This window comes from Budorcas taxicolor, chromosome 1, assembly GCF_023091745.1.
Source record: "Budorcas taxicolor isolate Tak-1 chromosome 1, Takin1.1, whole genome shotgun sequence".
Lineage (NCBI taxonomy): Eukaryota > Metazoa > Chordata > Mammalia > Artiodactyla > Bovidae > Budorcas > Budorcas taxicolor.
In genome coordinates this window covers 3,306,329-3,330,547 of record NC_068910.1, presented here as the reverse complement: position 1 = coordinate 3,330,547, position 24,219 = coordinate 3,306,329, and the positions used below count along the sequence as shown (strand labels likewise).

The window sequence follows — 24,219 nt, the reverse complement described above, 5'->3', positions numbered from 1 at the left end:
TCTTCATGAAAGGTGTCACCCCCATGCTAAGAAGAAACTAAGGCTCAGGGAAGGTAAATAATGCCCCAAGATCACACAGCTTGGAAGGGGCAGGGCCAGCATTGGAACTCACGAACACCTAAAACTGCGCATTCCTTCCACGGATTCGGTGTGTCAGCGACTCAGACTTTCCACTGTCATTACCCCTGTTAATGTATTCTGTGCTTAGCCCCCCATGGTCTCTTTCACAGTGCTTCAGTATGGAGCACTCAGGGCGTCCGGGCTTAAAATCATGGAGCTCGGTGGAAAAAGAAAGAGCTTCTTATATGTAGATAAAGAACTTTTTATAATAAACACATCCATATTTATGCACAAATACATGTTCATAAAGAACACAATTTAATAAGATCATGAACAGAGATTTAGAATGACTGTGGGAGAGGAGGAATTAAATTTGTGTATAAAAGGCAATCAACTTTCTAAGACCGCTGAATCAGAAAAAAACATTTGACAAAATTCAACATCCACTCATGATAAAAACTCTTAGCAAACTAGGAAATAGACGGGAACTTCCTGGGTCTTCCCAGTGGTACAGTGGATAAGAATCCATCTGCCAATGCAGGGGACATGGCTCTGATCCCTGCTTCAGGAAGATTCCACGTGCCACAGAGCAGCTATGCCCATGTGCTACAACTATTGAGGCTGCAGGCCCAGAGCCTGGGCTCTGCAACAAGAGAAGCCATGGAATCCAGCTCACTGCAAAGAAGAGTAGCCCCTGCTCACTGCAAATGGAGAGAGCCCTCGTGCACCAACAAAGACTCAGTGCAGCCAGTAAATAAACAGAAGGGAACTTCCTTAATCTGACAAAGGGTATCTACAAAATATCCACCAATAACATCATACTCAATAGCGAAATACTTAATGCTTTCCCCCTAAGACTGAGACAAAGCAAGAGGACACTGCCCGTTACCAATTAAATTCAACACTGCACTGGAGATGCTAGCCATTGCATTAAGGCAAGAAAAAGAAATAAAAGACATCAAGATCAGAAAAGAAGAAGCAAAACTACCTGTGCTTAAAAAGGATATGTTTGATTACAAAACAACTACCAGAACTAATAATGAATTTAGCGATGGCACAGGATAATTAATTGTTGTTTTTTAAAAATATTTTTGTACCATCAGTGAATACTAGAAAATAAACTCCATTCAAAACTGCATCCAAAAATAAAATACTTAGGAATAAAGGTAACAGAAATGAGAGAAGTATAAAAAATCTCTATACTAAAAAGTATAAACATTAAATGCAGAATTTAAAGAATTAAATAAATGAATTATTCATGGATTGGAAGATTCAATATGGCTATGATGTTAATTCTCCCCAGGTTGATATATAGATTCAATAATCCCTGTCATAATCTTAACAGACATTTTTATTGAAATCGACACATTTATATGGAAACACGAAAGACCACCTTTAAAAAGAACAAAGCTGGAGGACTTACACAAGGCTTACTGTCAAGAATTAAAACCACATTAAGATACTACTACCCTTTCTCCAGAATGGCTAAAATTAAAGACTGGCAATACCAAGTGCTAACAAACGTGGAGCAAACAGAACTCCCAAATTTACCTACATTGTTGCAGAGACTGTAAAATGCCACACCATTTTGGAAAACTACCTGGTAAATGAAAGACCATATGTATATCGTTCTGTGATCCAGAAATTCCATTCCTAGGTATTCACCCAAGGCAAAATAAAAACCTATTTTCACACAAGAACCTGTATGCAAAAGTTTAAACTGGCTTTATTCATAATCACCTCAAACTGGAAACAACTCAAATGTCCTTCAACTGGTGAATGGATAAACAAAGAGGTATATTCACAAAATGGAATACTACTCAGCCATAAAAGGGCATGGCCAACTGTAAGCAACAATTCGGATGACTCTTGAAAACATCGTGTTGAGGGGAAAAAACCATCCATGATTCCACTTATCTGAAGATCTAAAAGATATAACTAATAGATGGTAGGAAAAAAATAAAACCCAGTGTGTTGCCTCTGGGGATGGGGGTGAGGTGAGGATTTACAGGGGTATGCATTAGTCAAAACTCAACAAATAGTACCAAGATTGGTGAACTTCATCATATCTAAGTTGTTAAATTTGTGTATAAAAGGCAAAACACAAATATTGAACTCTTAGGGAGAATTAGTTCAGTTGGTAAAGAATCCGCCTGCAATGCAGGAGACCCCGGTTTGATTCCTGGGTTGGGAAGATCCCCTGGAGAAGGGAACAGCTACCCACTCCAGTATTCTGGCCTGGGTTGTGAACAGTCGGACAGGAATGAGTGACTTTCACTTTCACTGAGTGGCTTTCACTTTCACTTTTCAGGGCGAATTATACTTGAAAAGCATCAAAAAGCAAGATGGACGAGAGACTAATAGATACTTGATTAAGTACAGTAAAATGTTGACTGTATGATCAAAATTCCTTCAACGTTTATGTTTGAAATTTTTTGTAATAATAAATATATTAACTACATAATAAAATATTGGAAAAAAATGTAAAAGATTCCTATATATACCTGACAAGCACTCTCTCCCAGGGCTGATACTGAGTAGCAAGTTACATCAGCTTTGGGTTACCTCAGGGTACATGATGGAGGTGCATGGCAGTAGAGACAGTGAAATCTGCCCATCTTCTTTACCAAATCTCCTTTTGATGGAATTTGAAAGCTTGGCCCTGTCACTGGTTTAGGCTTATTGAGCAACTATACAAATTCCTCTCTCTGAAGAAGTGGCTTTGGAAGCATCCTGAAATCCATCTTTGGAAACCAACCCAGGCTGTCACTTCCACGACAACCGGCGCTCAGGGCATAGAGCCTCTGGCTTTTCCACTCTCAAGACAGGACCCACACTCTGATGGCTGGTTAACTGTCAATAGCTTTTATTCCCCAAGACTGTTTTCCACGAGATGCTCTGTGGAGGAAGGGCCTGCTCTCAGCACAGCTGGGTGCTCTCCACACCTCGGGGACCCGCGACACACCCCTGTGCACCCCCTCAAAAGCGCTGCTGTGAAGAAGTCTCACGAAGTGTCCACTCAGTTCTCTCAGAACCCAGGCTGCAGAGGCCACCCCGCCTCGGGGAGGGCGTAGTTCACACATGCCCACAGGGGTCCCCTCTGTGGGTCAGGAACCGCCACAGCTGCAGGGCCCTCGGGAGGGGAGCGTCATGCCCCCAAGGGGGCCGTGCCTTCTGCCCGGTCGCCAGCACCCGTGGTCAGGGGAGAAGGGCCCGCCCTGTGATGGTGTGCTCATCCCCGTGGGTGAAGCACCCACCCTCTGCAGGTAGGGAGAATGCAGTTAAGGCCGTTTTTCAAATCAGATTTCGCCTGCGGAAACCATCAGACAGACGGTGGGGTCTGGACCTGGTAAATCTTTCTCCTTATCCCAGGGGTTCAGCCCGCGCCAGGACCAGAGCGCCCCCTGCCGCGCAGCCACGCTCACACCTCTCCTGCAGAAGCAGGCTGCACCAGGGCCCTCTCCCCGCTGTATCTCAGCAGATGAAAGTCGACGATGTTGTGACGCACGTGAACGTCAGGCTTCTTTAGTAGAAGAGCTGCCCTGCACGAGGCAATACGGTTCCCTGACCGATGCACAGACACGCTCTTGGGTTCCGGCCCCAACAACGGAAGCGGAGGGCAGAAAGGCGCGCTCTTTCGGGCAGCGCCCTGCACTGCTGCCCCCCGCCCGCCGCGGGCACGTGCCAAGGCCGCGCGGCACCGGCCCTGCCCGCCGCGCCGCCCGGGCCCACAAGGGAGCGGCCGGCTCCTGGGAGCTGAGAGGCGGCCGTGCGCCGGCGCGGCGCCCCGCAGACAAGGCCTGCCCGACGAGGCACCGGGCGGGCGCAGCCGCAGGCCCCGCCCGGCCGGTGCGAGGCGAGGCTTGCCCCCCGGCCCCGACAGGAGAGGAGAGAAGGCGGGGACCACGCTACCTCACGGGCCGCGTAGGTGTACAGCACTTTGCCTTTGATGACGAACCAGAGCTTCTTCCAGTGCCGCTTGCCCTTCTTACACCGGCTGAGGTAGCCGCTGATGGCGGAGCCCTCTCCGGAGGCGGCCACCTGGCGGAGGGAAGCAAGCGGGGCGGTCAAGGCGCCGGGCGTGGACACGGTTCCGACGGAGCCTGAATGTCACTGCCAGCCGGCCGGCGCGGCCTTCGTGCCGCTCTGCAGTCGGGGCGCTCGGGTGGCGCCGGCGCGGCCTTCGTGCCGCTCTGCAGTCGGGGCGCTCGGGTGGCCTCGCGGCGCATCGGCCACAGGGCCGTGTCGGAGAGACAGGATTGACCGAAGGGACCCGGGAGCCGCGCGTCGAAACCTGCCTGCAGGAGTGCTGCCCTCTGGCGGTGAGCCGGAGTCCTGGTTCCCTCCTCTCAGCCCCTCAAGACCCCAAATCTCAAAGCTGCAGGGATCTATCTGGGTGAAAGTTTCTTTCTCATAAAATTGGTTCCTATGCTTTTCAGCTTACTTTTTTCTCACATTTAAGAGGGGATCCTTTCTTTTCTTAATTGTTTCCCTAAAAGGTTGTCTGATCTCCTGACTAATGAGTTTGTTAACGCCTCTTAGTAGAATCGGGGCTTCCCTGGTGGCTGCAGGGAAGGGAGGGGGCTTCCCATCTGCCTGCAATGTGGGAGGCCCGAGTTCGATGTCTGGGTTGGGAAGATCCCCTAGAGAAGGAAATGGCCACCCACTCCAGTAGTCTTGTCTGGAGAATCCCACGGTCGGAGGAGCCTGGCAGGCTACAGTCTATGGGGTCACAAAGAGTGGGACACGACTGAGCAACTTCCCTTTCTTTCTTTTGGAAGTAGCAATGGTGTGGTCTTTTGAACAAGCCTCTCACAGGGGCTGAGATCACAGGCCTGGAGTAAGACCCATCTCGGGTTCCAACATAGACTCTAGCAGCCACTAGAGGGGTGAGGTGAGACCACTTACTTCCTGTACGTCTCAGTGTCCTGACTAGTTAAAACTGGAATCAAAGTATGTCAGACAGGTACCGGTCAGGTACAGTGCCTGACCCACAGTCAAATGCTCCATAAACATTCACCTTAATACGAGAGCAAGAAGACCAGGTTACAAAATAATTTCACCTGACTTTCTCAGTTCATAGGTGGGGAAACAGGCCCAGAAGATTTGCGGGGCTGGATCTACCAAAGATGAAATCCTGACTTAGCTGAAGAGAGGGCGAGAACTCAGAGCTCTCGGCAAATGTTCTCAAGGTCAGGGAACTTCAGTGTAGGGAGAGGAAGCTACAACCAGCCAGGTGTTTTGAGAAGTACTGGGCAAGGAACTTGCCCCTCTTGGGTCCCCAGGACCCCACCTAACTCGGACAGGCCTCCTCTCCCCACAGCTGACCTGCCGGAGCAGCTCCCAGAGTCTGCGATCTGCCCCCATCAGATGCTCCCGGGACAGGGCTCCAGCAGACCATCCCCTGGGAAGCAGGTCTCACTGCCGGGGTGGGGCTCCCGGGGCTCGAGAGGGTGGCGGGAGGTGGGGGCACATTGCTCCTGGGGCTGCTGCCGAGCCCACGGTATAGTCCTTGTTGAGTAATAAAAAGATTGTTGCTTTGGGCAAAACCTGCCAACATGGCTCAGGGCAGGTCCACACGGCACCTGGATCACAGCGGCCTGATGCCTGAAAGGTGAGGACACTGGTTCTCAAACTCTGTACCCATGGCACACTCAGGTTCCGTGAGTTCAGCTCCTGTTGAGAGGACTGTGGGAGTGAGAGGGTGGTCTTTTCTCAATTTGTGGGAGGAGACTAGTTAATGAACGACGAGACAGCCATGCAGTGTAAGAAGTATGGAATTTATGTGGACAAGCTAATGTGAAATTATATCAAAGACAGATTAAGTGAAAGAAATGTATGGAAGCTTCAGAGTATCATCTTTTGAGTTAAAAAAAGGATTGTCTATCTTAATTATGTATATGCATAAACATTTCTGGAAGGATCCGTAAGAAATCTGACGGCAGTTAACTTGGAGAGGTGGGACTGAAGGAGTCTGGGGAGGGAGAGAGAGAAACTCAGTTCTCATCACACATTCTTGTGTTTTTGAAAAAAAAAAATTGTTATCACGTAAGTGTTAACTTCCAAGATTTTTAAGATGCAAAAGGAATTAAGCTAATGGATAGACCCATACTCACTTAAAATTTTCATCCCTAACACTTTTTGAACCCTTGCCACCTGCTAGTCAATAATGAATATTTAAAAATACTTGGTAACAGTTGCTCACTCTTCTTTTGACAGCTTGTATATTCACGGGCACACATTCGTTTGTGGCTATGATTAGAATACAGTCAATAATCTGGTTCTGTCTGCAGAAAGGAATTGAGTTGGGCTAATTCTGAGGTTTCCTGGAGAGAGTCCTACGGCCTTGAGGAGGCTCACCGCCTGAGCCTGTCTGGGATCCCCAGGATGAGACAGGGATGCGGTTTGAGGGGACCAGACTCGGGAGGGCTGAGCCAGGCCGAGCGGTTTTAGACCCAAGTGCTGCAGCGCTGTGTGCGTCTGGGGACGGGTCAAGGCTGGGGGGGCGACGTGTCTCCCCGCACCTCTGACAGCCACTCGGGCGCCTGTTCTCTGCCACCGGCGGGGGTCTTCTCGGTCACACCCAAGAGACGGCCTGTGCTTCAGGGTGACCTTTGTGAGCACGAGCCAGAACGCCTCCCGTGAAGGATGCTCTCTAACGTGTCCTCAAGAGCCTGGTCTGGCTAGGGCAGGGGGTCTGAGGACCCAAAACATTCTAAATCCCCCTGGCCCCCAGGAAGGCAGCCCTATACCCGCCTCACCTCAGTCAGGGCTGACGGGACTTTCCTCTGCTTCCTGAAGGCCGAGGGGTTGATGCTGTGGAAGACGGACGAGAAGGCGCTGCTCGAGAAGCGGGCGGAGGAGAGGGGGAAGCTCATGCTCAGGGGCCGCTCTGCAGCGAGACAAGCCGCGGGGAGGGAGGTGAGCATCTGTGCCCATAGTGGGGGACACAGGCGCCTCCAAGAACTGAGCTCCTGGCCTTCCCGAGACGGCACCCGGCCTCGAGGGGTGGGATGGGGTGGGGGTTCCGTGTGACCCAAGAGAAGGGGCGCCCCCCCTGCTAACACAGAGCTGGAGTAGGGGCAGGCTTTCCCGGTGCTGGCTATTCCCTCCTCCCCATGTCTGCAGAGGCTGGTGGTCCTCTCCATGGCCCCGGGCAGCCCTGGGGTGGGGTGACTGAGGGGAGTCTCTGGTTTCAGGCACAAGATCCACCCTGCTCCCCCTCTAGCCGACCCTGAGCACAGGTGCTCACAGGCCCTCTCAGCCACCTCGAGCTTTGCTATCCGAGGACCCTCAGCCCCTTCTCTGACTACAACGCCTCTGGTCTCCATCTCGACATCCTCATTCCAAGAGGGCCCCAGGGGACCCAGGCCTGAAAACAGGGCCACTGTGCAGTAATGTGAGTGCCTGCCTACTGGCCTCGTCACGGAGACGCACGGACCCAGCATGCCATGTCCCAGACACGTCACCCAGACACGTGTCCCAGAGACATGGACCCAGACACGTGACCCAGACACATGGACCCAGACACGTGACCCAGACACATGGACCCAGACACGTGTCCCAGACACATGGACCCAGACACATGACCCAGAGGGACCCAGACACGTGACGCAGACACATGAACCCACACACGTGTGCCAGACACATGGACCCAGACAAGTCACCCAGACACGTGTCCCAGACACATGAACCCAGATGCGTGACCCAGACACATGGATCCAGACATGTGGACCCAGACATGTGTCCCAGACACATGGACCCAGACACGTGTCCCAGACACATGGACCCAGACACGTGTCCCAGACACATGGACCCAGACACGTGTCCCAGACACATGGACCCAGACACGTGTCCCAGACACATGGACCCAGACACGTCACCCAGACACGTGTCCCAGACACATCACCCAGACACATCACCCAGACACATGGACCCAGACACGTCACCCAGACACAGGGACCCAGACACGTCACCCAGACACATGGACCCAGACACATCACCCAGGCACGTGTCCCAGACACATGGACCCAGACACGTCACCCAGACACGTGTCCCAGACACGTCACCCAGACACGTGGACCCAGACACATGTCCCAGACACGTCACCCAGACACGTCACCCAAACACATAGATCCAGACACATGTCCCAGACACATCACCCACACACATGGACCCAGACACGTCACCCAGGCACGTGTCCCAGACACATGGACCCAGACACGTCACCCAGACACATGGACCCAGACATGTCACCCAGGCACGTGACCCAGACACATGGACCCAGACACATCACCCAGACACGTGTCCCAGACACGTGTCCCAGACACATGACCCAGACACATGGACCCAGACATGTCAACCAGACACATGAACCCAGACACGTGGACCCAGACACATGTCCCAGACACATGACCGACACATGGACCCAGACATGTCAACCAGACACATGAACCCAGACACGTGGACCCAGACACATGTCCCAGACACATGACCGACACATGGACCCAGACACGTGAACCCAGACATGTGTCCCAGACACGTGTCCCAGACACAAGGACCCAGACACGTCACCCAGACACACGGACCCAGACACGTGTCCCAGACACATGGACCCAGACACATGAACCCAGACATGTGTCCCAGACACATGGACCCAGACACGTGTCCCAGACACATGGACCCAGACACGTGACCCAGACACATGGACCCAGACACGTGACCCAGACACATGGACCCAGACACATGACCCAGAGGGACCCAGACACGTGGACCCAGACACGTCACCCAGACACGTGTCCCAGACACATGAACCCAGATGCGTGACCCAGACACTTGGACCCAGACATGTGGACCCAGACATGTGTCCCAGACACATGGACCCAGACACGTCACCCAGGCATGTGTCCCAGACACATGGACCCAGACATGTCACCCAGGCACGTGACCCAGACACATGGACCCAGACACGTCACCCAGACACGTATCCCAGACACATGGACCCAGACATGTCAACCAGACACATGAACCCAGACACGTGGACCCAGACACGTGTCCCAGACACATGGACCCAGACACGTGTCCCAGACACATGGACCCAGACACACGGACCCAGACACGTATCCTAGACACATGGACCCAGACACGTGTCTCAGACATGTGACAAAGACACATGGACCCAGACACATCCCAGATACATGACCCAGAAACATGCCCCAGACTCAGCTGCTCTGGAACCCTTCCTCTGGGGGCACCTCTGGATTTTCTACAGAACCAATGGTGGGGGAGAAGGTGCCCAAGAGCAGGGTTTAAACCCTGTCTCCTCCGGGAGGGCAGCATTTTCTCCGGAGTCCCCCAAGAAAGCGGCTGGGAGAAGCCGCGTGAGGAAGAAGCGGAAGGTGGTCCGCAGTACCTCTCATTAGGCCCGGGGCGTCCCCGCCCCTCTTCTTCAGCTCCCCGTAGCAGCCGTCACACACCTTGGCCATGCGGTCTTTGAGGTACTTTAGAGGGTACTTGTTCCGAGAGCAGTTCCGGCAGACGATCTGGGGGAGATGGGGGCCCGCGGGTCACAGGGTCTCACCCTCCCGGCCCAAGCAGAGGACCATGTCCAACCCCTCTGCCGACCCGTCCCCACCTCCTCAAGGGCCTCGTGCTCTGAGCAGAGTTATTATGCTCCTCTGCAGGTCCTTATCTGTTTTTCTTTTTAAAAAATTATAGAAAATTACAAAATAATATATTAAAAAATGACAGAAGTGATTTCTTGTCTTATGCTTGTGCCCAGTCATGTCCAAGTCTCTGCAACCCCATGGACTGTAGCTTATAATACCTAATATCATATTTGTAGCATATGATACCTAGTATAATATTGAATACCTTATAATACCTAATATAATATTATAATACCTAGTATTATATACCTATATTATAATTGCTTATAATACCTAATAAAATGAAAGTTCTGTGTGAAAAGTGAAAATCTCTCAGTCATGTCCGACTCTTTGCAACCCCATGGACTGCAGCCCATCAGGCTCCTCTGTCCATGGGATTTTTCAGGCAAGAATACTGGAGTGGGTTGTCATTTCCTTCTCCAGGGGATCCTCCTGACCCAGAGATGCAACCCGCATCTCCTGTCTCTTGCATGCAGGCGGATTCTTTATCCACTGAGCCATCGGGGAAGCCCAACAGAAGTGATATATAACATTATATTGTTAACAGTTTCAGGTATACAATGCAGTGATTCAATGTATGTAATACAGTTGGCTCTCCATTTCTGCGGGTTCCACATCCACAGATTCAACCAATGGTGGATCGAAAAGATTTTTTAAAATTCCACAAAGTTTCAAAAGCAAAACATGCTGCCAACTATTTGCATGGAATTTACACTGTATTTATAACTATTTACACGGCATTTGTAGCTCAGCTGGAAAAGAATCCGCCTGCAATGTGGGAGACCTGGGTTCAATCCCTGGGTTGGGAAGATCCCCTGGAGAAGGGAAAGGCTACACACTCCAGGATTCCTTGCCTGGAGAATCCCATGGACAGACGAGTCTGGCGGGCTATATATAGTCCATGCGATGGCAAAAGAGTCAGACACGACTGGGCAACTTTCACTTTTTACCCAGCACTTCTATTTCATTAGGTATTATAAGCTATCTAGAGATGATCTAAAGTGTGGTAGACGATGCGTTTGGGTTACATGCCAATGTTACACTGTTTTAAAAAATGGACGTGAGTGTCCTTGCATTTTGGTATCCACGGGGATCCTAGGATCCTAGAACCAGTCTCCCATGGATATCAAGGGAGACTATATGGTGAAATCACCACAATGTCTAGCTAGCATCCATCACCACACATAGTTTACAAATTATTTTTCTTGTGCTAAGAACTTTACAGATCTATTCTCTTGGCAGCTTCCACATATACAATATAGCTTTTTAAAATGAATCAGTTTAGCTTTTATTTAGCTGCACCAGGTCTTAGTTGCACAGGGATCTAGTTCCCTAACCAGAGACTGTATCCTGTCCGCTGCATAGGAGCATGGACTCTTAGCCAGAGGACCACCAGGGATGTCTCTACAACACAGTTTTGCTGACTATTATCACCAAGCCGTAAGCTTTCTGTTTTCTGATGAGCCTGCACCCTTAACCAAGACAGGATACTCTTCTTCCGGGGACAACAACCCCATCCGCTATAATTTCCTTCGGGGAGCAGGGTGGTGGAGTGGAACGGGTCTGGGGTTTGGAGCCCTGCTGGGAGGGCATCAGTAAAAGGTGAATTAACTTCACGCCCCACCCTGGGCCCGACCCGCAGCAGCTGCTGGACGCCCCCCGGTCCCCAGCCCCGCGCACACGTCTCCGTGCCTCACCTTGCCGCAGGCGTGGCAGTGGTGGCGCCTCAGGGTGAGGGAGAAATCGCAGCCGCAGTTCATGCACATCATGACGTGCGAGACGGGAACGAGGGTCGGGGGCCTCTCCCCCAGGCTGACCCCCAGCCTCTCCCGTATCTGGAGCAACGGAGTCAGGCGGGCAGCAGGGTCAGGAGACCAGCTGGGCCGGCGCGCCCCTTCCTGTAGCGGGGTGTGTGTGTATGGAGGGGCGGGGTGGACTCCTCTACAGCCACCCCACCCCGCAGCCTCCAGGGCGCCGACCTCGGTGAGAAATGGGGCCAGAGGGGCCAGGCTCTGGGCTGCACGGGGACCGCCCTGAGCCGGGCCGCGGGGAGGACCCAGCGGTGCCCTCCTGATGGAAGGAGGTGCTCGACCTCGCAGGGGCCCAGGGAGGCCCGCTCACCTCCACGCTGTGCTGGAAGGCGGCCAGCGCCTGGGCCTTGTAGTCCTCGGGGAGGGCCCGGCTCACGCAGCTGTGCCACTCGTCCCTCTCCGCGCAGGAGCTGCGGGCACGAGCCAGATTGAGCGAGGGCTGTGCACCCTCTTGGGGTGGACCACGTCCCCGCTGCAACCCCTGCCCTGAAACCCCGGCCCGGCCACCCGCCAGACTTGCGGCACATCCGCTTCCAAGCGGGCAGCCTCGATTGTGAGGTGTCTCTGGGCCTGGCCTGTAAACGTGGGAATATCAAACACTCCTCTAACTCCCAGGGCGGCTGCAGGGACCAGATGACACGTGGGGGGTGGAGGACTCTGCCGATGGCAAAGCACTGTGCAGAAGCAAGGGGTCCCGCCCTCTCGGAGGGGTGCGCTGACCTTGGGCAGAGAACCAGGTACCACTTGGGGGGCAGTGGACAGATGCTGGCAACGGTCACTATCTCATTCTGTCTGTCCTCCTCCTCAGTTTCCCACACGCCCTCCCAGTCATTCACTTATTCAGAGCGCAGACATCCCACCTTCCCCTCCAGGCCTGGCAGGGTCTCCTGAAAGGTGATGCACCCCCAGCAGCCGCCGGGTTGAAATTCTCACGGAGCCCGCTAGGTGTCGCTCCAACCCCGCCACCATGCCTAGAGCAGCTCCTGGCAGGAGCCCCTGGTTTCTGAGCCCCTATCCCAGCTCCAGCTGGTCTTGTCCTGGAAAGAGGGCGGGGGGACTCTTTCTTTGCCAGAAACCAACAAAACGGGGACCCCGGGGCAGAGCCTGAGGGCCTGGGTAAAAACAGCCATCTCTGATAGAAAGGCCTCACCACCCAAAAAGTAAAAGGGAAAATAAACTGATGAATGCTCACCCCTGATGTTTCTCTCACTCTCCAGACCTGGCAGCCTAAACACAGACTATTTTATGAGCTAAGGTGCTCCATGCACTTTCCACTGGCTTTAACCTTTCTTACTGCTACAAAGACCCAATGACCCTGCAGGGTTTTACAACGAGGAGATACTGTTATATTTCAGCAACGGGCTCTGGAAGCCCCTGAGATTCCATGTAAACTTTTATATGTATGCACATGTTTCCTGGGGAGAGGAACCATGGTTTTATCATATTCGCCACGTGACTGTCCAAAAACGGACGAGAAATAACGGAACGAAAGTCATTTACCCAAAAGGACAAAATAAAAATGACAACACATTCAGCCTCTGCGATTCCAAACTTTCCCACCTGCAAAACCCTGCCCCACGCTGCTGCTCCCCCACCCCGTCCTTCCTCTCCTCCTACCTGGCAGACAGAGTCAGGCAGGACTCCGGAGTCTCGATCTTCAGGGCGTAGGGCACTTTCTCCATCACAGGGCGGCTGACCTGGAAACCAGGAGCGGCCCCTCAGGATGGGCACAGGAGGGGTCCTGCCACCGCCCAACTCTGAGGCTGAGCTTCCTCACTGCGAAGGGCAAACCTTTCTCACCTGGAAGATGGGGTGTGTGTGTCTGTGTGTGTGCGTGTGTTTGTGTCTCTGTGCACGTGTGTGTACAGTGGGAGCTCAGCTGCTGACTGACTCTGTTGCCACCCGCTTTCCCCCAGGAAGGCATCCTTCTCGGAGCCCACTGTGCTGGACAAGCACCTGCCCAGTGGGCACCCTCCCACATGGCCTCTGTCAGACTCGAGCGGACGGATGCTTTGGTCCAAAACGGGAAGACACCTCCCAAGTTAGTGAGGTCGCCCTTCTCCAGGCTGGGGGCCTCAGGAGGGAGACAGTCCCCCGCAGGCCCCCTTCAGCTCTTCCTCCCTTCCAGCCCTCCGCCCTCGCAAGTGACAGCCCGCATGTACCCCATTCCCCCAGGGCTCCTCCTCTGACCCCGTCCCCACGATGGGCAAGAATTACCTTCCTAAAACTCCTGGCTCATTGAAAATCCCCATCAGCTCCAACCGGCCCCGTATCTGGGACCCCAGTCACACTGAGTGAGGTCACAGCTGACCTGGTCACACCATCCTGTCTCTCCAAGCTCACCCACGAGACTGTCCAGCTGAGCCAGCCTCTCTTAAGAAATAGCTGCCGCTTGAACAGGCATTTGCACGCTTGCGTGCGTTACTCAGAGCAGCCAAAAGGTGGAGGCCACTCTAGTGTCCACGGATGGACGATAGGTACACAAAGTGTGGTCAAGCCTACAACCACGATGGAGCACTATTCAGCCTTAAAAAGGAAGGCGATTCTGATGCGACCACGTGGATGAACCCTGAGGCTGTTACGCTAAGTGAAGTAAGCCAGTCACAGAAGGACAAGCATCGCCTAGGAGTCCACTTATACGAGGTCCCTAGAGCTGCTGAGTTCATAGGGACAAAGAGTAGAATGGTAGTTGCCAATGCCTGGGGGAGGAGAGGGGGAGAATTAAAGAGTTTAAGGGCACAGGGCTTCAGACTGGAAGGATGAAGAGAGTGCTGGGGATGGCCGGAGCAATGGTAGTGTAACACCGTGAATGCACTCGACGCCGTCGAACTGTACGCTTAAAACATGGTTCCAACGGTAAACGTACATTATGGATATTTTACCACAATCGACAGACACACGCCTGCTTGCTTCCTCTCTCTGCATTCTCCTCCCCGCAGGACCCCCTTTCTTGTCTCTCTTCCGCATTTATCCGAATATTATCCACTCCAGGCAGCCCTCCCTTACCCCACCCTCCCTGAGCTCCCGACGACAGAATCCTGGGGCAACTCACAAGCCGGGGTCCTCCTCATCTGCGGGCTGTGAGTTCCAGAGGCAGGGCTGTGTCTCCTCGTCCCCAGGGCCCCTGCCCCCCCCCCCAGGGCCCCCGCCCCCAGGCTCTTACCTTCATGCTGGCCACCACCAACGTGCTCTTCAGCCGGTACTTCCCGTCCTTCTGGGGGTACGTGTACAGCAGCACATCGCTCATCTGGGGAGAGGGGACCCCGTCAGATGTGTCTTGGCCCCAGAACGCCCGTGCTGGGCATGTCCTGGAGCATCACTGAGCGCAAGCATCTCGCATTCCCAGGGACCAGGGGAGCAAGGGCACTCTGGGCTCAAACAGGAGACCCCTTCTCCCCAGTGTCACATGGACACAGAGGAGCAATGCACATATGCCCATAGCAAGTCCAGGACGGGGGTGTCGGGACGAGGTTTATCCAGCACCACTCCAAAGGGAAACAACCCAAACATCTATCAGCGGGTATCAGGACACGGAAACGGAGGCACATTCACAGCTCAGCCACACAGCAACCAGCAGGCAGACGGAACACGCCTGACGACAGGGCTCAGCCTCCCACACACGCCAGCGAGAAGAAGCCGGACTGTGGAGTCCACGCTGCTTCACAACATGTACATGAAGCTCCAGAACAGCTCATCTGCGCTGATGGAAGTAAGGGCAGTGGGTGCCTGGGGGACAGTGAGGGGAGGTGCCCCAGGGAACTTCCGGGGGGCTGGATATGCTCCGTATCTCGACCCAAGCGGTGGTCACACGACAATATGCAGTTGTCAACAAGACACCAACATGTGCACTTAACACTGATGAACTTTCTATCAAGTCAGCCTCTAACAAGCAGAGTTAAGGAAGGGAGGGAGGGAAGGGGAAGATTCTTGGGGACAGGGAGCTGGCGGGTCCTGTTCACTGCAAGTTAGATAGATAGCGTTAGTCACGGCCGACTCTCTGTGACCCCATGAACTATAAGCCTGCCAGGCTCCTGTGTTTGCCTGGAGAATAGCCTGGATTCTCCAGGCAAGAATACTGTAGTGGGTTGTCATTTCCTCCTCCAGGGGATCTTCCCCACCCAGGGATGGAACCCGGGTCTCTTGCATTGCAGGCAGATTCTTTACTGTCTGAGCCTCCAGGGAAGCCCGTTCACTGCTGCACCGGCTCAATTAAGGTTTGTTGAATGAATAACTGAAGCTTGCCGCCCCGAAGCAGGGCAGACATGCAGAAACTTAAGCCACTGCCTTCAGAGAGAGAGTGTTTCTGTCTGGCTAAGTGCACAGCGTGAAGAGCCGATGGCGTCCTCCAGGTGGCGCTCTGGGCCGTCCATCCCGACCCTGCCCTGCAGGAGCTGATGGCTCCAGACAAGTTGTCTCGCTCTCTGGGGCCTCAGCCGCCCCAACTGCCAAGACGGGGGACACCCCCACCCCCACTTCACTACAAGCATCGAGGGAGAGTGGCCCCCGGAAAGACCCCATGCGTGGGAGCCAAAGGGGATCAGGAAGACACGGTCTGAAGCGGGAGCGGGAACTCAGGGTCCGCGCTCCTCTCCCCAAAGAGGGCGTCTGCAGAGGGGGCGGGATGGGCGAGTTTTCCACCAGCTCTCCCGGCACTTCTGGGACTGGCCTGGGCACTGAGCCGCGGTGTAGCCTCAGGCAAGCCCTTCCTCTCTCATGGCCTCACTGAACAGAGTTGCAACAGACCAGGGTCAGCAAACTGTTTCGTAAAGAGTCAGATATTCATGTACAGATGTGAGAGTTGGACCATAAAGAAGGCTGAGCACTGAAGAATTGATGCTTTCAAACTGTCTTGAGAGTCTGTTGGACTGCCAGGAGGTCAAACCAGTCCATCCTAAGGGAAACAAACACTGAATATTCATTGGAAGGACTGATGCTGAAGCTGAAGCTCCAATATTTTGGCCACCTGATGCTAAGAACTGACTCATCGGGAAAGACCCCGATGCTGGGAAAGATTGAAGGCAGGAGGAGAAGGGGACGACAGAGGATGAGATGGTTGGACGGCATCATCAACTCAATGGACATGAGCTTGTGCAAATTCTGGGAGACAGTAAAGGACAGGGAAGCCCGGTGCGCTGCAGTCCATGGGGTCGCAGAGTTGGACCCAACTGAGCAACTGAACAACAAAGAAAGTATTTCGGTCTCTGTGGGCCAGATGGTCTCTGCTTCAACTGCCTGACTCAGCCCTCGTCTCCCAAAAGCAGGCACCAGTGACACTCAAGGAAGAACGCATGAGGCTGCACTCCCAGAGACCTCTCTGAACAAAACAGGTGGCCGGCTGACCCCGGGACCGGAGGAAGCTTCCAAGCCCTGTCCAGCTCTGTTGTTCTAACACTGACGAGAACCACTGGCCAGGCCAGGCGCTGGGCTGAGCCCCTGGCAGGAAGGATCTCAATTCAGGCCCCACCGTCCCCTCAGGCAGGCGCAGAGGGGGAACTGAGCCACAGACAGGCCAGACCCCCTCCCCCAGGTCTACAGAGCTCATCTGTGGAGGGGTGAGGATCATGAGTGAATGAAGGTGCCTCCAGGGCGTGCAGGGTGGTGCGCTTGGGGGTGGCCACACCCCGCCCACCCCCAGGGAACCCACCCGTGTCACCACGGTGACCCCGCCTTTCTGCGGCTGCCCCTGGAGCCACTGCCGCGCAGCCAGGGCTCTGTGAATGGTCCAGGACCACACGGCCCCCCTGCACGGCAGCGGCAGCCTGCCAGAGTGAGGGCTGCTCAGGGGAGGCGACAGGTGGTGGGGAGGATGAAGCAGAGGGAGACGAGCCTCTGGACTCGGCGCCTCTGGTCTGTATATGGAGCCGAGTGACCACTGAGGCCAGGCCAAGGCCCCGGGGCACAGGCCACAGAGGCTCAGCAAACCTTGGCAGGCGGCCGTGAATGAGACGCTTCCAACCAGGCTCACAGTTCCCCTGTTCAGGACCGTGAGGCCAATCTGGAATTTAGCCTCCCAGCTGGCAGGGCCATTGGGGACCACCATACCCTGCCAGCCCTATGAGCGAAAGCGCCCATCTGCACCCGTGACTCCACCAGGCCAACAGAGGTGTTCCAGACACACCTCTACCCTTTGCTGCTGCTGTTCCTGCTCCTGAAATGCTCTTCCTTCATCCACCTGACAAAACTCCAATCTTTCCTTTCAAGCCTAACGCGGTTACAGTTTTCCCCAAGGAAAAAATACACGAAACACTCAGCATATGGCACAGCACCCAGAGAACACTCCACAAATGCCAGCTGCCACTGTGCCATCCACCTTCCAATTTCCCCACTCTCCTGGATCCTCTCTTTCCTTCCATATCCCCCCCGGCCCCGAGATTCTGCCCAAACTACTCTCATAACTCAATCTTTACCCCGGACGCTGGAGGTTGAGGGCAGAGAAGGGGACTCTGAGCTATTGGGTTCCAGCACCCAGCACACAGGAGGTGCTTCAACAGAGAGAACTCCTACCCACTGACTCAAGAGCCTCTCCACGTTTACTATGCACACAGTTCTAACAAAGGAGACTGTAATAGCGGGAACAAAAACTGACAGCGAATGGTGAAGAAGCAGAGAGAAAAATTACTTCTAGCAGAGAGAAGAACTCAACCGGCAAAACACCTTGGGGGTCTCAGGACTGGGGCCAAGACCTGCGTAAAGCTCAGCATCCGCTGCTGTTGTTCAGTCGCTCGGTCGTGTCTGCTGCCTGCGACCCCATGGACTGCAGCACGCCAGGCCTCCCTGTCCATCACCATCTCCCAGGGCTTGCTCAAACTCATGCCTGTTGAGTCAGTGATGCCATCCCACCATCTCGCCCTCTGTAGTCCCCTTCTCCTCCTGCCCTCAATCTTTCCCAGCATCAGAGTCTTTTCCAGTGAGTTGGTACCCGCCCCCCCAGGCCTGGACGTGCCCTGGTGTTCCAGACTGGGCTGGGACGTCATTAAGGACATCCCTCTGTCCCGTCCTGTGCAGAGTGCAGACACGGCCGGGCTCAGCTCAGAGTGCTGGCTTCCTTCGGGCCTCCGCTCCCGACCTGCTGGGAGGGCCGGCCAGGTCAACTCTCCTTTCTGGGTCTCTGGTAGCTCACATGTCAGATAAGGCAGCTGAACAGTTACTCCCAGTTTAAGACCCTCCTGGTTTTAGGATGGGCACATGAATAATGAAATCTTTCAAGTAATACCCGAGGAAGAGGCTTAAGCCCTAGGCTTTCGGCTTTCCTGGATGATCCTCACCCTAAGGGGTCGGCTCTGGTCTCCTCGGCCTTCCTGCCATCCTCGGGTAATGGCCCCCAAACGCTTCACAGAACCTGCAGTCCGGGCTTGACCGGAGGCCGGGTACTTACCAGAAACAGGTGCCGGGGGCGTCTGTTCTTCCCTGTTACTTTCATCAGCGTCCCTTCCTTCAGAAACTCCTGTGAGCAGAGAAGCAGCCCTCGGTGGTCAGGCTAACCCCCTGCTCCGTCCTGGAGAAGGCTTGGGGGGGGCCCTTCTGCGGGAAACCCATTACGGTGCCTCCTGGAGCTCAGCAGACTGGCACACGGCAGAAGCCCCTTGCCCAGGAGCCGTGCTCCACGCTTGGTGGGGCTGCCCTGGAAACAGGCATATGGCCTTTGGGGAGCACCCTCTTTGACCCAGACAGCGGGCCAGCCACAGAGTGGTCCCAACAATGGCTTGGTCCCTGGTTTGCTGCCACGGGCGTCCGATAAGAACAGAGCCTCTGAGATGCCAGTTTGCTAAAGCAGCTGAAGACCTGTGAACAGTTGCTACAGCCCCCTCAATTCTGGAGGATACAAACAGATGTCTGATATGTATTCACTAAACTGAGGACTCTGAATCAGAACACTAGGTGGGATTTTATACCTAAGTACCATCTCTCACTCCTTTGTCTCTTGTCCTTCATGGACCGGAATAGGTCATGAACACTTTTTTTTTTTTTTTACTACTTTTGAGTTGAGTTTTGTGTTTTCCATTTGGAAGCTTAAAAGTGGGTAAATCTGTCTTTTAAAAAAACGTTGGGGTTCCTGAGAGATGGCTTCCCAGATTTCCCAGCAACTGGACTAAACTGAGGATACCGGTGTCTTTTCTTCTGAGAGGAACATGGGACCCCAATGGCACTGCTGTTTAAGGCCCCAAGAGCAGAAAGCCCTAGGGGAGACAGCCACGGGCCTGCGGAGCTCAGCAGGCCCCTTGCCCTCCCGCCCTCCCCTCCCCCTGCCCCCCTCCCTCCCTGCCTGTGGGCACCTGCGGCCAGGCCCGTCTGGGGCCAGCCCGGCTGAACAATGGGGCTTATCAGGGCCTCGCCCACCTGCCTGCCGGCGCCCTCTGCAGTGGAGGCACTCACCCTTCCTGGCTGGAGGAGATCCCCTTGGCCCCGAACGCTGTGCTCGATGTGGACCAGCTTCTGGAGGTTTTCCTGCGGGCGGGAGCAGGGCGAGGGCGAGGTGGTCAGGGCCCTCATCTCCTCTGTAAGGAGCGGACGGCCCTGCTTCCACTTCGGAGGAGAAAACGCAGCCCAGGAGGGACCTGCTCCCAGTCCCACTTCCTGTCGCTGGTGGGACCGGGAACCGAGCCTGGGTCCACGGGATGCCACCCGTGTGGGTTCCCAGCAATCCAGCTAGTCCCTGCGGGCCTGGGTGTGACAGCGCCCTCTGTCTGCACGCCGTGGAGATGGTCACTTGGCCTCACTATGCCGTCCGATGCCCGTTTATCTGGGGGCCACTGCTCCTACTCTAGCCTGTGTCCCCCATAACGCCCGGAGCATCCAGATCGCAATAACCCACAAGTGACAGAAGCCTCAGGCCGGACTGGCTCTGTGGGCTTAAAGCCTTTGCTGGAGAGCTCGGTTACTGAGACAGAGTGACTGAGAAAATGCAGTGCCTGGCGAAGAAACGCTCTGGGCTCCCTGAAGAAACACGTGTGCCCAGAAGCTCACTGGGAATTCACAACACGTACGGTCCCGGGCCCCTCCCCTGTCACAGCGGCCCAGAGTACTGGAAGGGCGATGACCCTGAACCTCATGCAGGGTTGGGTCTAAAGTCAAGGAACACGGTGAAAACTGTGCAGAGAAAATGCCTTGAAAAGGCCTCGACACTGTCCCCAGTTCAGTCATTAAACCATGTCCAACTCTGCGACCCCATGGACTGCAGCACACCAGGCTTCCCTGTCCTTCACCATCTCCCAGAGTTTGCACAAAATCATGTCCCTTGAGTCGATGATGCCACCCAACCATCTCATCCTCTGTCGCCCCCTTCACCTCCTGCCTTCGATCTTTCCCAGCATCAGGGTCAGTTCAGGGCATAAAATCCTACCCATCAGAAAACGTGTAAAAGTTATTCTACCTCTGGTTATGATGTAGGAGCTGCAAGGACACCATGCCCCCGCCCTAACAGGGAGAAAAAAAAAGAATCACATCATCTACAAAAGCAGAACTCTGCTTATGTTTATTGGCGCTCTGGGGTCCCCAGGACCCCACCGTGGACACATGAGATGAATGAGTTATCGTGCCTCTGGCAACACACAGGGAGGAGGTGGTCGGCATAAAGAAGGTTGAAAAGAAAGCAGCTAAAATGTTAATAGCTTCTTAAAGGTCAGGTGTGGGCCGGTGGGCCGGTGTTAGAATACAGGGAGCCCCAGGGCCAAGGGGCATGTGGAGGCCCTCGCACTCTTTCCAGGAGTTTCTGCCTGGTGCTTACAAGGAAGAGTGGGAGCAGAGAGAATCCCCTCTTGGTGCTGAAGGGGTGCAGGCTGCCAACTGTGGGGCTGGCATGAAATCCAGCCCATTTCCCCAGGACCCTCTCTCCTATAAGACCCTCCACCACTGTGGGAGGTGAGGCAACCATCCCACTCCCAGACCCTGAGGCAAAGAGCCCATGGCTTCCAAGGCAAGGGCAGAAGCAGCTAGAGGTACCTGTTCCAAGAAGAGGTGGGTGACCTCTCAGGTGCAGGATCACACACCAAGACAAAGCAGAAACCTGTCCAAGACCCGCCACTGATACACGGCAGAGGCCGGCTGCCCGTGAAGGAGGGGCAGGAATGCTGACAGGGAGCCAGGCTCACAGATCCTCCTTAAGACTGAGGCTTGTCCGCAGGAGCCGTGACCCGTGAGCCCTGTGTGATGGGACGCAGTGGTCTAGCCCCGAGGAGGGGAAGGACGCAGAGGTCCCTTCCGTGGTGCAGAGATTGCAAAAAGCGGAAGACGCAGCAGGAAAAGTCCCTGGGCCCTCGGATCCCACATCTAGCAGCAGGTGACAGCAGCCACCTTCTGGAGGAGCATGACGTCTGTGGGGGTCTGAAGGTGACGTCTGACAACAAAACCTAAACCCAGCTCAGCTACTGACTGCAGTGATTCAGCTCCCACCCTCGACGTGAATGGCCTGAGTAGAAAAAGAGACATGCCCACTTTTAAAGGCAGATACTATTTCCCACAGGGTCTACAGTTCCTCTGCACATAACGGGGTTCAATCAGACACGGGAAACACAGGAAGCAAGGGAGAACCCTAACCCATTTTCAAGACATAAAGTGTTCCAGAAAACCAGATGTTGGAGCCATCAGACAGGGACATCACAGTAACTATGACTAATTATGTTAGAGGAGCCACTGGAAAAGATAGGACAGCATGCATGAACAGAGGGAGTTTCAGTAGAGACGGAAACAAACAAGAGATGGAAACGTGAACAGTAAGAAATGTGTTCTCAGAAACAAAGAATCCCTATGACAGGCTTAGCAGCAGATCGAGCAGAGCTCAGGAACGAAGGAACGAACTTGGGAAGGGCTTCCCTTGTGGCTCAGCTGGTAAAGAATCCGCCTGCAATGTGGGTTCAGTCCCTGGGTTGGGAAGATCCCCTGGAGAAGGAAAGGCTACCCACTCCAGTATTCTGGCCTGCAGAATTCCACGGACTGTACAGTCCATGGGGTCCCAGAGAGTCGGACACGACTGAGCGACTTTCACTTTCACTTTCTTTTCAAGCTGAGATTCACCCCCATTGAAACAAAAAGAGAAAGTAAGAGTGCAGGGTGGAGGGGCAGAGGGAAGAACAGAGGACCCAAGAAAATTTTCCAAAATTAACGGACAAAAAGCACAAGCCCAGGAAGCTTGATAATCACAACAGGATAAATGCCACGACTTCTCCAAAACACACACATTTAGACATCATAGTCAAACTTCTAGAAGTCAAGTGTAAAGAGAAGATCTTGAAGGCAGCCAGTAAAAAGGGGACCCGTTACATAAAGAGGGTAAACAAAAAGACTGCAGCAGATATCTTCTCCAAAAGTAGGCAAGATATAAGACAGTGGAGTGGCGTCTGAAAAGTACTGAAAGAAAGCTCTGGTCAACCCAGATTTCTATACCCAGGAGAAACATTTTTCAAGAAGGAAGGTAAATCGATCAATTAAATAAATGGATGTTGGATGCTAGGAGCCAGGTTTCAATTCCAACACTCCTTTTGGGAGAGGAAATTTACAGAGAAGCCAGGGGAGGAGGCTGGAATGATCCACTTGGTAACAAGTAGAGTTAAAGACTCAGTAAGACACTCACATTTAGCTTAATGCAGATGGCTATGTACAGAAACAGCTGTTCATATGAGTATATACACAGTAAATACACATATAAGTCTTTGCTCTGTAGCTGACAGTATCAGAAGAAATGATACCCCAGTAGCAGTGAGCACTCTGTGCCCACATCCTGGTTTCTAATAACATTATCCAATGAAACAAACCAAGGCTCTCTGGAGAAACAGGTGACTCTAGGACTGGGGAGGAACACGTGCCACATGAACACGGAGCGTCTCACAGTGCCAGGAAGTAAGGAAGTGCTCAAAAGCTAAGCAAAACAGAAATCCCCACCCAAAGCCCCGTTGATGGGGGCATGCCAAAGGGGCACAGGAACCAACTTGCCGGCTCCTAACAGCCAAAGCTGGGACAATTTGAGAAATAAAATCAAGTGCATAGGATTAGAAGCCAAACATAAATATGGATCCGTGAGTTCTTACTGATATAAATAATTCAGATATAAATTAACTTAGAACTAGTGAACACATTAATAAACAAGGGAGAAGAAGCCAATCTCCCTTGCAGAAGATGTCCAAATAATTCAGGTAGGTACTCTTTCCTCAAGGGGAGGGAGCATAATCCCCCATTCCTTACATGCGGGCTGTGTGTAGAGACTTTCCTCCAGCCAATAGGGACCGGCAGGTGGGGGTGGAGCTTTACATGCAGAAATCCAAGCAGCACAACCTTGACCAGGCAATCATGGTTCACGCTGAGAGCCCTACGTCACGTTGCCAGGATGTGCCCTTCATCTGATATTAAGAGAGCAGTGTCTTCTGTGATCTTTCTCCCCCTAAACTATAAGCTATGCACCCACGCGTGTGTGCGTAGCCGCTGCAGTTGTGTCCGACTCTTTGCAACCCTATGGACTGTGGCTAGGTTCCTGTCCACGGGATTCTCCAGGCAAGAACACTGGAGGGAGTCGCCATGTCGTCCTCCAGGGGATCTTCCAGACCCAGGGGTCGAGCCCGCGTCTCTTATGTCTCCTGCATCTGCAGACAGCTTCTTTACCACAGGGCCACCTGGGAAGCCCAAACTGTAAACTTAGTCTAATCATGACAGCTCAGCGTGGGAGGGAAGACGTGGCCCTTCCTGAACCGGTT

General features: G+C 53.7%; 1 protein-coding gene across 4 annotated transcripts in view; it reads right to left on the bottom strand.

The window, feature by feature from the left end:
* The window catches only part of FGD5 (FYVE, RhoGEF and PH domain containing 5), a 118,502-nt gene that overhangs the window by 2,341 nt on the left and 91,942 nt on the right, over positions 1 to 24,219 (bottom strand). For 2 of the 4 annotated variants that reach the window (XM_052647345.1, XM_052647392.1), the window contains exons 11-19: positions 19,913 to 19,984; positions 18,915 to 18,983; positions 14,703 to 14,786; positions 13,157 to 13,236; positions 11,850 to 11,949; positions 11,426 to 11,626; positions 9,473 to 9,602; positions 6,822 to 6,952; positions 3,973 to 4,101 (exon numbers count right to left, since the gene is read on the bottom strand). In XM_052647345.1, the coding sequence (XP_052503305.1) occupies positions 3,973 to 4,101; positions 6,822 to 6,952; positions 9,473 to 9,602; positions 11,426 to 11,626; positions 11,850 to 11,949; positions 13,157 to 13,236; positions 14,703 to 14,786; positions 18,915 to 18,983; positions 19,913 to 19,984 (996 nt within the window). The remainder of the gene's footprint in view (positions 1 to 3,972; positions 4,102 to 6,821; positions 6,953 to 9,472; positions 9,603 to 11,425; positions 11,627 to 11,849; positions 11,950 to 13,156; positions 13,237 to 14,702; positions 14,787 to 18,914; positions 18,984 to 19,912; positions 19,985 to 24,219) is intronic. The other 2 variants (XM_052647421.1, XM_052647429.1) reach the window with 2 other exon arrangements.